The 12,054-nt window shown below is 38.9% G+C and overlaps 2 protein-coding genes and 1 pseudogene across 2 annotated transcripts in view; 1 reads left to right on the top strand and 2 right to left on the bottom strand.

The window, feature by feature from the left end:
• Positions 1-205: 205 nt before the first annotated feature.
• On the bottom strand, positions 206-1,239 carry LOC149036075 (uncharacterized; annotated as a pseudogene).
• A 2,619-nt stretch (positions 1,240-3,858) lies between these two features.
• Positions 3,859-5,199, top strand: LOC149036074 (uncharacterized). The gene is made up of 2 exons (XM_089189937.1): positions 3,859-3,998; positions 4,073-5,199. The coding sequence occupies exon 2, from the start codon at positions 4,129-4,131 to the stop codon at positions 5,197-5,199; it is 1,071 nt and encodes a 356-aa protein (XP_089046063.1). The 5' UTR covers positions 3,859-3,998; positions 4,073-4,128.
• Positions 5,200-8,020: 2,821 nt separating this feature from the next.
• The window catches only part of LOC149036073 (uncharacterized), a 5,093-nt gene continuing 1,059 nt past the window's right edge, over positions 8,021-12,054 (bottom strand). The window contains exons 2-5 of the mRNA XM_089189983.1: positions 11,873-12,054; positions 10,372-10,524; positions 10,057-10,147; positions 8,021-9,723 (exon numbers count right to left, since the gene is read on the bottom strand). The exon at positions 11,873-12,054 is cut by the window's right edge and continues 856 nt beyond it. Of these exons, the coding sequence (XP_089046109.1) occupies positions 9,396-9,723; positions 10,057-10,147; positions 10,372-10,524; positions 11,873-12,054 (754 nt within the window). The 3' untranslated portion in view covers positions 8,021-9,395. The remainder of the gene's footprint in view (positions 9,724-10,056; positions 10,148-10,371; positions 10,525-11,872) is intronic.

The following is a 12,054-nucleotide window of genomic DNA, read 5'->3' as shown; positions in this document are numbered from 1 at the left end:
GCCCAAAACTGACGCGTTCTATTCAAGCATAAAAGTTGCAGACGGGTATAAAGATCAAAATTCGCTTTTCACCCCTAAAAATGACTAACTTTTAACTTACTTTATCTTCCCTGAATCTAACATTAAGGTCATGGAGCCAAAAAGGTTCTCGATTGTCAAACAAGTCATTGCCGGTATCGTAGAAATGTTTTGGTAAAAAGTATGGTACGTATACAGACTAACGTTAGGGGGGAGAGAGTAAGCAATCCTTAAAGTCTGGGCCAGTGTTGAGAGAATTTCTTGTTTGATGAATTCGAAGTGCATAACGACCGGGCATTGAATGATTAAGTTTACCTTTCACCAAAGCAAGTTTAACTTGAAGCTGAGCTTGATGCTTGGCTAACTTTACACTAAGCTTTCTCGTGTCCTTCTGCAACCGGTTCAATTCTTCATTGGTGTTGGCAAGAGAAGAGAAACTTTGGGTAGAATAAGCAATAACTCCAATAGCAGAAGCACATATTAAACCTCTTCCCAACGGACTGGCAAGGAAGAAGGAAACAGCACAAACGCATGCCGCAACAACAACGTACTCAATGGCCCAGGGTTTGGCATGTCGACTTTCGATGATACCATTTTTTATGTCATTAGTTACCTTCTCAAGCTCGGTGTTAAAATTATTCAGGATTTCCATTACTTTCGCAATTCGCTCGTACAACGTGGCAAAGTCGATGCTCTTTGGCATTGAGTAAATTTTGTTTTTATCGCTCGTAGTATGACTTTCATTTTTGTCTGTAACTCTTTGAACATATCCCGATGCTTCTTGTAGTCTTCAGCTAAGATCACAGCCTGTTTGTCCAGGTTATTACTTACTCATATTAAATACACAGACACAATAAAAAGACCTCCCTTCACTCACTTTGCAATTTCAGGTGGTATTTTGTCTTTCAGTTCTTGGAAGTTTTGGATGGCAAAGTCAGATAACTGTTGCCATTCCACTGAAGCCAGGCACTGGATAAGGTATTTGTTGAACTCGTTGTCTGATTGGGATGTCATCAAGGCACTTGCTAGCTTAAGACAGCTTTCTGGTACGCTGAGCTTATTCGTTGTAGATGTCGCTGGAGATATAAGCAGGATGAGTAAAACCAGAATTCGGAAGAAACGAAAGGGGAAGTACTTCTGGTTTTGCGAAGACATCCTTCCTGTAGATAGTCCCTTGCAGCGGTGACCGATGAAAAAGCTCTGGAGCGATCGAGTACTTGAGTAGCAGATGTGATGGGATGTGTTTGGGAACTTAACAGACAATTCGACGACTCAGTTCACGAATACGTTTGTTGTAAACCTTGTTTGGACTCTCACAATATTTCACGCGTAGGCTGGTAGCCATAGAGCTACGGTAAAACTAAAAACACACAAAAAGACGAAATAAATCGCAATTTTTTTTAAATAACAAGTTCAGAGTATGTCTAGGTACTTACAAGTTCTGTGAGGCTTCCTGACGAGAAAAAAAAAAACAAAAAAAACCGAGTTCTGAAAAGAGATTATAAAGTGTTGAAAATATCTTGGTTCTGAACGACAACAGCCGAAGAAAAACAGGTGCTTATGCGATCACGTGACGACTAATTAAAATAAACTCGGCCTAGTGTCTCAAAACGGGATCAAAGAATATTCAATAACAGTAATAACCGCTTTAGAAAAATAGGAAAGACACGACTGTTGCTGATGGAAGTGGTTCTCTAATCGAAAGCTTATTTACGCAACTGTAAAACGGTGGAAGTCTAGAAAAAATCCCCATGTACTCCCTCCCAGACTCCCGTTCAAGTAGCTTCACGTGGAAAAGTGGAATAATATGTTCATACATAAATATGCTCTCTGGAAAAGCAGTAAACATAAGGAGCCCTCTGGTTGGAAATAAGAAAAGTAAAAGAAAGTTATAGCAAAACATAATATTAAATACATGAAAATCATACATGTGAACTGTGGTTGAAGAAACGAATATGGCGGCGATCCTCGCAATTATGAACATTTCTTAAGTAGTAGAGAATAAGTATAGGAAATCGTATGAACGCGAGTGCATTTCGTGATTTATGGGCACGAGTGATGTTTTGAAAGTTCTCAAAATTGCACGAGCCGTAGGCGAGTGCAATTTGAGAACTTTCAAAACATCACGAGTGACCATAAATCACGAAATGCACGAGCAGGTTCATACGATTTTTTATTTATTATATTCTCGACAAAGCAAACCGGCTGTCAGCCATTTTTTTTATAATTTGGTGTTCAAATTTGGCGCTTCCCCGGTGTTTCCATGGCAACTTCTCCGTATTGCACTCTATAACCTCTATTGCACTCTATAACCTATTTATGCATTCATCATTGACCAATCAGAAACGCGATATTTTGTTGAGTATATAATAAGGCCCGGAAAAAAATCATGTCCGTACGGGATTTGAACCCATAAAATTTGCGATTGCGGTGCAGCGCTCTACCAACTGAGCTAACAAGCCAAATAGGGGCTGGTCATTATGTTGGTTCCAAATAAACTCTCGAAGTGGTGAATAAATGAATGTAAATAAATGAAAATCATATGTGAACTGCGATTGATGAAAAGAATATGGAAGCGATCCTCGCAGTTATGAACATTACTCAAGTAGTTGTGAGTAAGGCCTGAAGAAAACCAGCATAATGACTAGCTCCTAGTAGGCTTGTTGACTCAGTTGGGAGAGCGCTGCACCGGTATCGCAAAGGCCATAGGTTTAAATCCCGTACGTGCCTGAATTATTTTCATGCCTTATTCACTACTAATTAAGTAGAGTCCATAACTGCGAGGATCTCTTCCATATTGGTATCTTAAAATAGTTTCACAGTGGCGTCTCCGGTACGTAAATGAAAAATATCGAACTGTACCGAGAGGCTCTGTGAGATTTGAGTGTTTTGCTCAAGGACAAAAAACAATCCGCCTGTTAGGGCTCGAACCAAATGCCTATACCGTTTATTACCTTTTTTGCGAGGCGACACAGTTGAAAACAATGCAGAGTGATGATACCTTAATTTTCTTCCGGAGGATTCAATAGAGTTGACATTCTCGTCGGCCTAATTTAGAAAGAAGAGCCTATTACGTCGCTGTCCGCATGTCGAAATATTTGTAGTAGAATAAAGATCTATTACAAAAATATCTAAAATCTTAATGCTTTTTTCAGGCTCTAGGAAGATGCATTCGCCATAAGTGAGTATGTCTTATTTTATATGAACTGCCTAAAATTGAACTCAAAGAAAACAGGCTAGCAAACTAAACTGGTACAAACTCGGAGGGCCGGTTATTTACACGAGGTCTAACCCAAACCAACGGTTTTACGCAATCAATGGACTTCAAGCTTTCTATAAAGGAGGGTTCCTTCCACTGTTAGCTTTCGGCTCTCTTTTGCTCACAAAAATAAAGGTTCGGCAAAATTAGAATTCTTTAGGACACGATTTTGTCATATAACGGCTAAACTTTGCCGTTTTCCTAATCAGACTGTAATGGCTTGCCGGAAACTGAGTTCTTTCGTCAATCTTAGACTTCTACTACTATAACGATAAGTATCATATCGTTTGTATAAGTTTTTTTGGTCTAAGAAACTATTACAACAAGGCTGTGACAGATCGCATGGCTATTTGGTATCTATTTGTTGTCAGGTTACTTCGTTGTAGGCAGTCCGCACCTAACTTACACCTAGCTAGGCTGTGCTAGGCTATCAGTTAGTGGGAAAGGGAAAAAAAGGGAGCATGTTTACAATGGCGAGCGAGTACTCGAAGAAATCCTTAATAATCACTTAATTTGTTTCTGAATAGAGTGTTTTATTTCAATAATTACGTTTGCGGGTGGATTAAGGCTTCAGAAGGCAGACGGACTAGAGGCTCTCTGGCTCAAAATTTGGTCCTTCCTAAGCGGCCTGGCAACTAACAATTTGATTTTCACACGCAAGACTGGGGAGCTATTCTATTGATAGATGAACGGTTTAACAAGTCTCCAAAGTATACAAACGGTAAGAAACTACATCTGTGAACTTCACAACAGGTCTGCTTAGTTTTACCTAACAAAATGTAACCATTTATATAGGGATATCCAAATGGGTCCGAAAGAGAATTGCAAAGTTTAACAACTTTAGTGAGGCTATGTCGTCCTTGAAAGAATTTGCAACTGTGCGTAAACTAGATCCATGCCCTTCCGGTAGCAGCCCGGGCTCACTCAGCCAGTTGAGCAAAAGCACAGTGGAGACTCCAGCTAAAGAGCAAGGCGTTCACTTTCGCACTAAACCACTTGAGGACGACAGACTGTCTCCACAGCTTGATCCCAGCAGAACTCCGGTTCAACACACTGGTACTAAACCATTTGCCGAGCAAACATCGCCTGTCAATTATCAAGGAAATAAAATCTCTGGGTTTATGCCTGCGTCTCATTTGACCCCTTCGGCACTCTCTGAAGCCACTCCCCATGGCGTATCTCTTAGTGTTGAGAGGGCTGCCTCAAAACTTGCGCAATTCAAGCGGAAAAGTGTTGGTCAAGACAAGAGCGAGAGGCACGTTTTCAAAGGGATGGAATCGATTTCTGATTTTACACCAAGAAATGGCGGAAATGTTTTATCAAGTAAGCGCAATGAGGTAAATGAGGACAAGAAATTTGTCAACCAGGTGTCGGTTGGGAAAGTTGACTTTAATCATGCCAGCGAAAACCACTCAAATGAACAGCTGTCTTACTCTCCTGTTCTGTTTGCTACGCCCCAGTCCAGTCCTTCGCCTTCACCAGTTAAGCAGGAATTTGACACGTATAAACCAGTTGAAAGAGAAGTGAGGACAGATGTAAACTCTTCGAACATGAATTTCTTCTGTAACACATCAAGTCATGCTAAAACTGTAGAAAATGGATACAGTGATCTAAGGAAAAGTTCAATCCAGGTGTCAAAAGATATCAGTGATTTCGAAGAATCGGGAGGCCAAGGCTTCGCTGTTAAGGAAATTCCCTGCGAGGTAAAAGAAGAGAGTAAGCCACGTGACTTCTTAGACGAGGTTGGAACTGATTTTCGCTTGGATAAGTCTGAGTTGGCAAACCGTTATGTAGACTCAAATGTGGGTGCGAAGAAATGTTTCGATTGTAAATCTGAGATGCCGAGCAACGTTCGACAGGGACGGAGAAAGAGTTCGATGCTCAGACGATCTTCAAATGGCACCGGTTATAATGTTATATAATATAACCAGGTTAAAATGTTCACAATTAAACCTTAACTCCCTAACATCAGTAGGCATATTCTTCATACTCTATTCGATGTATTTCTCTTGATACTGACATGGAGAATTTGTTAAACAATCAAGAGGTTCTTTAGTTGTTGATCATTTCTTTTTATTATAGTGACCTTAATGGGGTGATATTGTTAATAGGAAATCAGACGCTAGTCACTTTAAAGGGTTAATGCACTTAAAATCCCTTTAGCTCCTCTCTTCACCCTGGGTATGAATGGGACAAATGAGTATAAATCAACGGGTACAAGTGGGTTGTTAGCGAAGTCTGACGAAATGCCGGGTGATGCCTTTTGTTGGATTTTCATCTCCTCCTGGGAAAATAGCAATACTGTTAGTTTTCATGGTAGGAAACCTGGAATAAGCTGCATCAGTGGGCCATTAGGCTCGTTAACAGAGTTAACCTTTAATTCGGAGCTGTAATTAATTCTAGTTCGCTGATCTTGTCGTCTCGTCCCTGTAGGTCGCGTCGTTGTTAGACCCTTCCCACAAAAGATTCCGGAATTACTGCGGAGCTCTTTTAGGATGTTGGAAACAATTGATGACAAAAGTATCAATGTTATCGACAAGGGGGCTTGCGAAATTTTAAACCTGGGTTACCCGGTTGCAGATGCAAAAAACAATGACTTTTCAGGTAGTAAACAATAATTTCACTTATTTTAGTAAAATTATTTCGGTGGGATTGTTAAATCGTAACCTTGAATCCCGTCAGGAAAAAGCATTTAAGTGTGAAACAGCAAAAGTGTAGAGACTGTTAGTCCTTGATGTTATTTGTTTCTGATTTCGATCTCTGATTTGTCTTCCTTTTGTTTTGTTTCTGTTTATCTTCATAACGTGGGCGAAACACAGTGGGACGGTTATTTAAACAAAGTTTAGCCGTTATACAAAACCGCGCTCTAAACAATCCTAAATTTAGCTCAATCTTTTTTCTGAGCATTTATTTTTATGAACAGTGTCGAGAGGGCCGAAATTTAACAGTGGAAGGACATTAATTTAATAAAACAACCGTCTTATAGAGAGTACGTAAGGCCCACTGCTTGCGTAAAACCGCGGTTTGGCTTAGACCTCGTGTAAATAGCCGGCCCAGTGTGGTTTATGGATTGGTGGAGGTTGATGGGCAGGAATATTCCCTCCACTTCTCACTTCAAACGCAGCCTGTGCGGTCCCTTCTGGCGCACCAACAACAGAAAGGGCAATTAACGAACCGCTGAGTTAAAAATGTACAAAGAATGGAAAAAAATTAATATTTCGGGGAGAAAACTACTAAATACAATAGAAATACAAACGAATTGAGCAGCACCGCGGTATATCATTGTTAATTAGCTAGTTGTTGTTCGGTATTAACGTCTTAATAAAGGAGTGTGGGGGTAATATTGGCTTAAAGTCGTGGTAGTGCGGACCGAGCTTAGCGAGGTCCGTACAAAAACGACCGAGGGCCTTATACTCCCCAGTACGGCTCGAGCAAGCAAGGCTAGCTAGTAATTTTTTATATGGCACTTGGACTAAACTTGCTAATTTTGAATTTGCTGGCATTCGCTAACAGAAGCACACGGCTCACGACCGTTTCCGTGGTAACGGTCCGTATGGCAAAATAACAACTAAGTAAGAACCAATCAGAACGCTAGGATTTACCTCAGGAACACCTTGCCGTGTGATAGATTGAGATACTTATTTCGTGTAAAATTAATAAGTTTTCTGACAAGTTTTCAACTAATGTGATTGTAGGTGTGAATTCTGTTTTCGTGCCAGAAAGCGGGCTTACAAGTGGTATCCTTCAGAACGTTTTCTGAAGAGGTAATGTAGTGTTTTTGTATTGCTCTTAAATCATTTCTTAAGCAACACCAAATAACACTTTGAGATAACCGTTTGATATGTTGACGTTGGTACTGAGAACCTAATGGAAGATCAAAGAAAATCAAATTTTTGGGATAAAGTTTTCAATTTGCGACCAAATTGATCTCTACATGAAGTTAACAAATTTGACTTTGTCTTCAAAGTGATTGTGATGTTAGCCTTTGCTTTTAGCCTACTAACACATGTTTGTGGTTCCAACCTTACTTGACAGGTCTGACTATTTCCTAGTATCGTTTTTAATCGTCAACCATCGAGCCACCAGAACTGAAAAGACCTGGCTCAATCGTATCTCTGCAACTCGACTCTGTTTTGTCTCTGAAACACGTCATGAATAAAATTGTTTGATGTAATGTGATCATGGCTCGGCCATTCCATCACTCTTTTACGTGGTTGCTTGTTGCATTAACTGACTTCTTTTGTTTTGTTTTGGTTTTGTTTTTGTTTTTTTGTTTTTTGTTTTGCCTCAGCTTCAAAAATGACTTGATTATCGCGATTATGTGGTTATTTGGTTGTTATTGACTCACTCTTCCCGCCTAGCTCTTTGTATACTTTCTTCCCCAAACATGTCCAGTGTTTTATTTCTCCTCACACTACCACTGGTGAATCACACATTGAGGTCACGGGAATATAGGAAATGATCACCAACTAAATGTAAAATGTATAGAGAACAGTATGGAGAATATGCATACTGATGTAAGGGTTAATTGTAAGCCCCAAGGTATGTTCTAGAGGGTGCAACTTTTTGATGAATCAATTACATTTTTACAAGCAGTGCATGTACACATTTGCCTTGTGGGTGGCTCGGCTAATCCGTCTCGAAAAAGACTTAAATAAGAAGGGATGCAATGCACAGTTTTGCTGTATATTAACAATATTGACACTACGGTATATAAAAACATCATTACAAGGATATGACGGGTTTTTGATACATTGTACTTTATTATAACGGAGCTTATGATAATAGTAATAACGAATATTTATACAGGATAGCCCCTCATTACATAAGAACTGTTATCAAAGGGAACCTGTTTAAATGATAAAAATGTAAATAGATTGAAAACGAAAATAAGATAAAATATGACCTCGGCTAACGCTAACCTGAAGAAACTACGCTATACAATGTAAAATTCATCAAGAGACTTCACAAATAATACCCTGCTGCTAATCTGCTGGGTTTGTAACTTTTCAACCCCTAAAAGCGACAAGCATCTAATTTCTCCTCACAATATCAGCCCCAAATCACACATAGAAACATCATAACAAGGATATAACAAGTTTTTAATACTTTTTACTTTATTATAACGTAGTTTGTGATAATAGTGATAACGAATATTTATACAGGATAGCTGCTCAATACTTAAGTACTGTTATCAAAGGGAACCTGTTTAAATGATAAATATGTAAATAGAATAAAAACGAAAATGAGATAAAATATGTCCTTGGCTTACGCCAACCTACAGGAAATACGCTATACAATGTAAAATTCAGCAAGAGACTTCCAAAAGGATACCCTGCAGTTAATCTTCTTGGTTTTTAAAGGTAAAGAATTGAATGATAAAGTGCTCAAAAAATGAAAACTTTTGAGAGCATAGTGAAGTTTCACTTACGGGAGAACAACGATGACCCCATTATTCCTCGTATTAAAATCGTGTGCTAAAAAATTGAAATAATTCTTAAAGGGACAACCGACATTGCCTTAAAGGTAATCAAACACAAATAAACAAGCCTTTTTCTTCAAAATATTATCAACCGCGGTAGATTAGTCTCTGTAAATTCGTTACTCCAGGTTTCTGATTTGACACTGGCGTGTCTCTGACCAAGCAAACGTGTTTTGGCGTTAATCATTTGTAAAAGAGGCTTTATCATTGTTGTGTATATTCGTCCAGCGCTCTAGGTGTTAATGTTTGAACGGACTCACCGTTATCAGTTTATCCTCTCCACTGCTTTTTTGTACGCTTTTATGAAAGTATTTTATCAGTTAATGGTGTATTTACTAAATTAAATTGTTGCAATTTGTTTCATTTTAAGATGCATCATGGTTAACTTTGAAAATATATCTTTTCATGTTATCTCGTGACTACCCGTGATTGCCTCCTTCTTTTGCTATTTTCATGTTGTCACACAGGTAACTCTGAGAAATAAATCATTGCCCATTGCACAAGCTAAAACGAGAACAAAGAATCTTTGCTACTAAGGTTATGTACAGTGTAAAAGAACCTTACCTCGGTTTAACTTTGGTAGGCAAGGTTTCAAATTAACCCCTAATTGAACTCCATATCCCCTTGAGTAGAAAATTAAAAACCAAAAAAAAAACCAACAACGCAAATAATAGAGAAAAACAAATCAATACCATAATCAAGAAAAAAAGTGATAGCTGGATGGGGCTGGGGTACTGGGTTGGTTAACTGAATCTTCAGAGATATCTCACTTGGTCCCAGACCTCTCTTGGCAATTTTCTGTTCAACCCACGATGGTTTGTTAACTCCTGCGTATCCAACTAGCGCAAAGGATCCTCTATAGTCCGGAAATACAGGCTCGGTAGCGCCCAGTCTCTTAAGAGCGTTAAGCGCTGATCTTACGTAATTTGAACCTTCATCTTGAATAGCCACCAAAACGATCTTACTGCAAGGACGAAAGGGATATTCGTTAGGAATAATGAACGAAATGTCCAACTATCAAGAATATCAGGGTTAGGAGTAGTGTTATATGTAATCCTCACTTTCCCCTTTCATTGTCTGGTGCGCGTTTTTTTTTTTTTTGAAAGGGGGAGGGGGGCTTTCGACAGTTTTCGCCTGTATACACACGTAAAGGAGGTGGGTGAATGCCGCTGGAACTCTGAACACTGACCTTTACAAGGGAGCATAGAGGTTACAATATATAACCATTGAGTCTCTTTAAATTATAATATACAATTCAATACATGCTGTATCCTATACCCATCTACCCTTGACATACTTTCCGTTGAGGCTGTCGAGATATTCTTTAAGATGATCACCAGCAGAGGGGCTCCAATGCGTATCAAATGTTTTCCTTTCGAGAACTCCTCCTGCATGAGAATAAAAACAATTTCCTTGATGTCTTCTCGAACAATTAGCGGAGTACAAGAAGAATTTTAAAAAGGCGGTTACACCATTTTGCCGTTTACTTACTGTTTTACTGGAGAAAAAGATATCGGGGAAACAATGGGTCATTTAATACTATCTCTGCCGAACTGGGTGAGATTACTGAAGACCAGCCATCAGGAAGATGACTTGGCACTTTCCTTCTTACCTGTTCTGCCATCAACAACTACAACGTTGCATCCCCTGCCGCGAGGAGAGAGGTTCATTCCATTCACCTCGATGTAAGCGAAACCACATGTGTTTTTAGTTCGTTTGGGGTCTTCACAGCCCCCGCTTTTGATGTGAATGTCCACGAAGTTCCCTGAAAGGGTAGAACGTGAAATCTTGGCTCAGGAGTACAGTTAGCACTGGGAACTAAAACCTAAAAACGTCATAATTAAGAAATCACGCTGGGATTGGGCACAGAGACTGTGAAAAGTCGAGACATTGTATCCAAGCACAGAATCAGGAGCTCAGGTTCCCCCGTATGTATACGTTTTTCACTAGTTCTTGATTATATAAACTAATTACTTGAATATCCACGATTTCTTACCACGTTCGCACTCTTGTCCAAGTTGTTTGACAGTGATCCAAAGTATGAATATGATATATTTTTTGGGTACATAAGTCAGTTTTTTACTCGTTACCATACATTTTTGAAAATTGCAAAGGCTCCATCTGACACAATTATATACCACAGTGATTCTAAAGGTTCTACATGAGCTTGGCAGTTGTTTAGAAGTACTTCATTGCGCATCGTCCAGGGAGTCAAAGTGAGAGGTTTTGAATTGAAATATTTCTCTGTTTAGGTGCATCAGTCTCTTAACCCCTAAGAGTGACTACCATCTGATTTCTCTTTACAATGTCACCCCTGAATCAGACATTAGTTATCACCGACGAAAGAAGCTCTTGATTGTTCAACAAAGTCTCCTTGTCAGCCCCCTTAGGAGATGTATGGAGAACAGTAGTAAGAATATGCATACTAATGAGTGTTGATAATATGCACCTAGAACTAACACGTTTTCTTCAAGCATAAAAGTTGCAAACGGGTACAAAGACGCATCTCAAAGAATGAAATTCGCTTTTCACGGAAGAGAGACAAACAGTAGAACAAAAATGAAGGGAGAGAGAAAATATGTTGATTGAAATAAAAATGAAATGTAACATCACTGTTAACTTTTTACCCCTAAAAATGACTAACGTTTAACTTGTCTTTATTTCATCTTCCCTGAATCAAATATTAAGGGGTGTAATTACCGTCAAAAATAAATGTTTAATTATGATATCGACAATTTCAGTTATGACATTGAGATATACAAATGTGCTATTCCAATGTGACGTTTTAATATGCTATTTGGTCCTTGTGTTATGACATTATGCTATCACATTTGACTATTTTGCTTTTACAATGTGCTGGCTACTGCATGTTAAGGGAAATTTCATTTTCATCAATGTTAATCACACAATAGCCAGCACATTGCAAAAGCAAAATAGTCAAATGAGATAACATAATGTCATAACACAAGGACCAAATAGCATATTAAGACGTCACATTGGAATAACACAATTGCATATCTCAATGTCATAACTGAAATTGTGGATACATAATGAAACATTTATTTTTGACGGTAATTACACCCCATAACCGGGCAGTGAGTAATTAAGTTTACCTTTCATCAAAGCAAGTATAACTTGAAGCTGAGCTCGATGCTTGGCTGACTCTAGACTTAGCCTTCTCGTGTCCTTCTGCAACTGGTTCAGTTGTTCATTGGTTTTGCCAAGAGAAAAGAAACTTTGGATGGAATAAGCAACAACTCCAAATGCAGGAACACATATTAAACCTATTCCCCAC

This window comes from Pocillopora damicornis, chromosome 12, assembly GCF_964200805.1.
Source record: "Pocillopora damicornis chromosome 12, jaPocDami1.2, whole genome shotgun sequence".
NCBI classification, from domain to species: Eukaryota; Metazoa; Cnidaria; class Anthozoa; order Scleractinia; family Pocilloporidae; genus Pocillopora; species Pocillopora damicornis.
The sequence above is the reverse complement of the archived record's forward strand: the minus strand, read 5'-3'. Positions and strand labels throughout refer to the sequence as shown.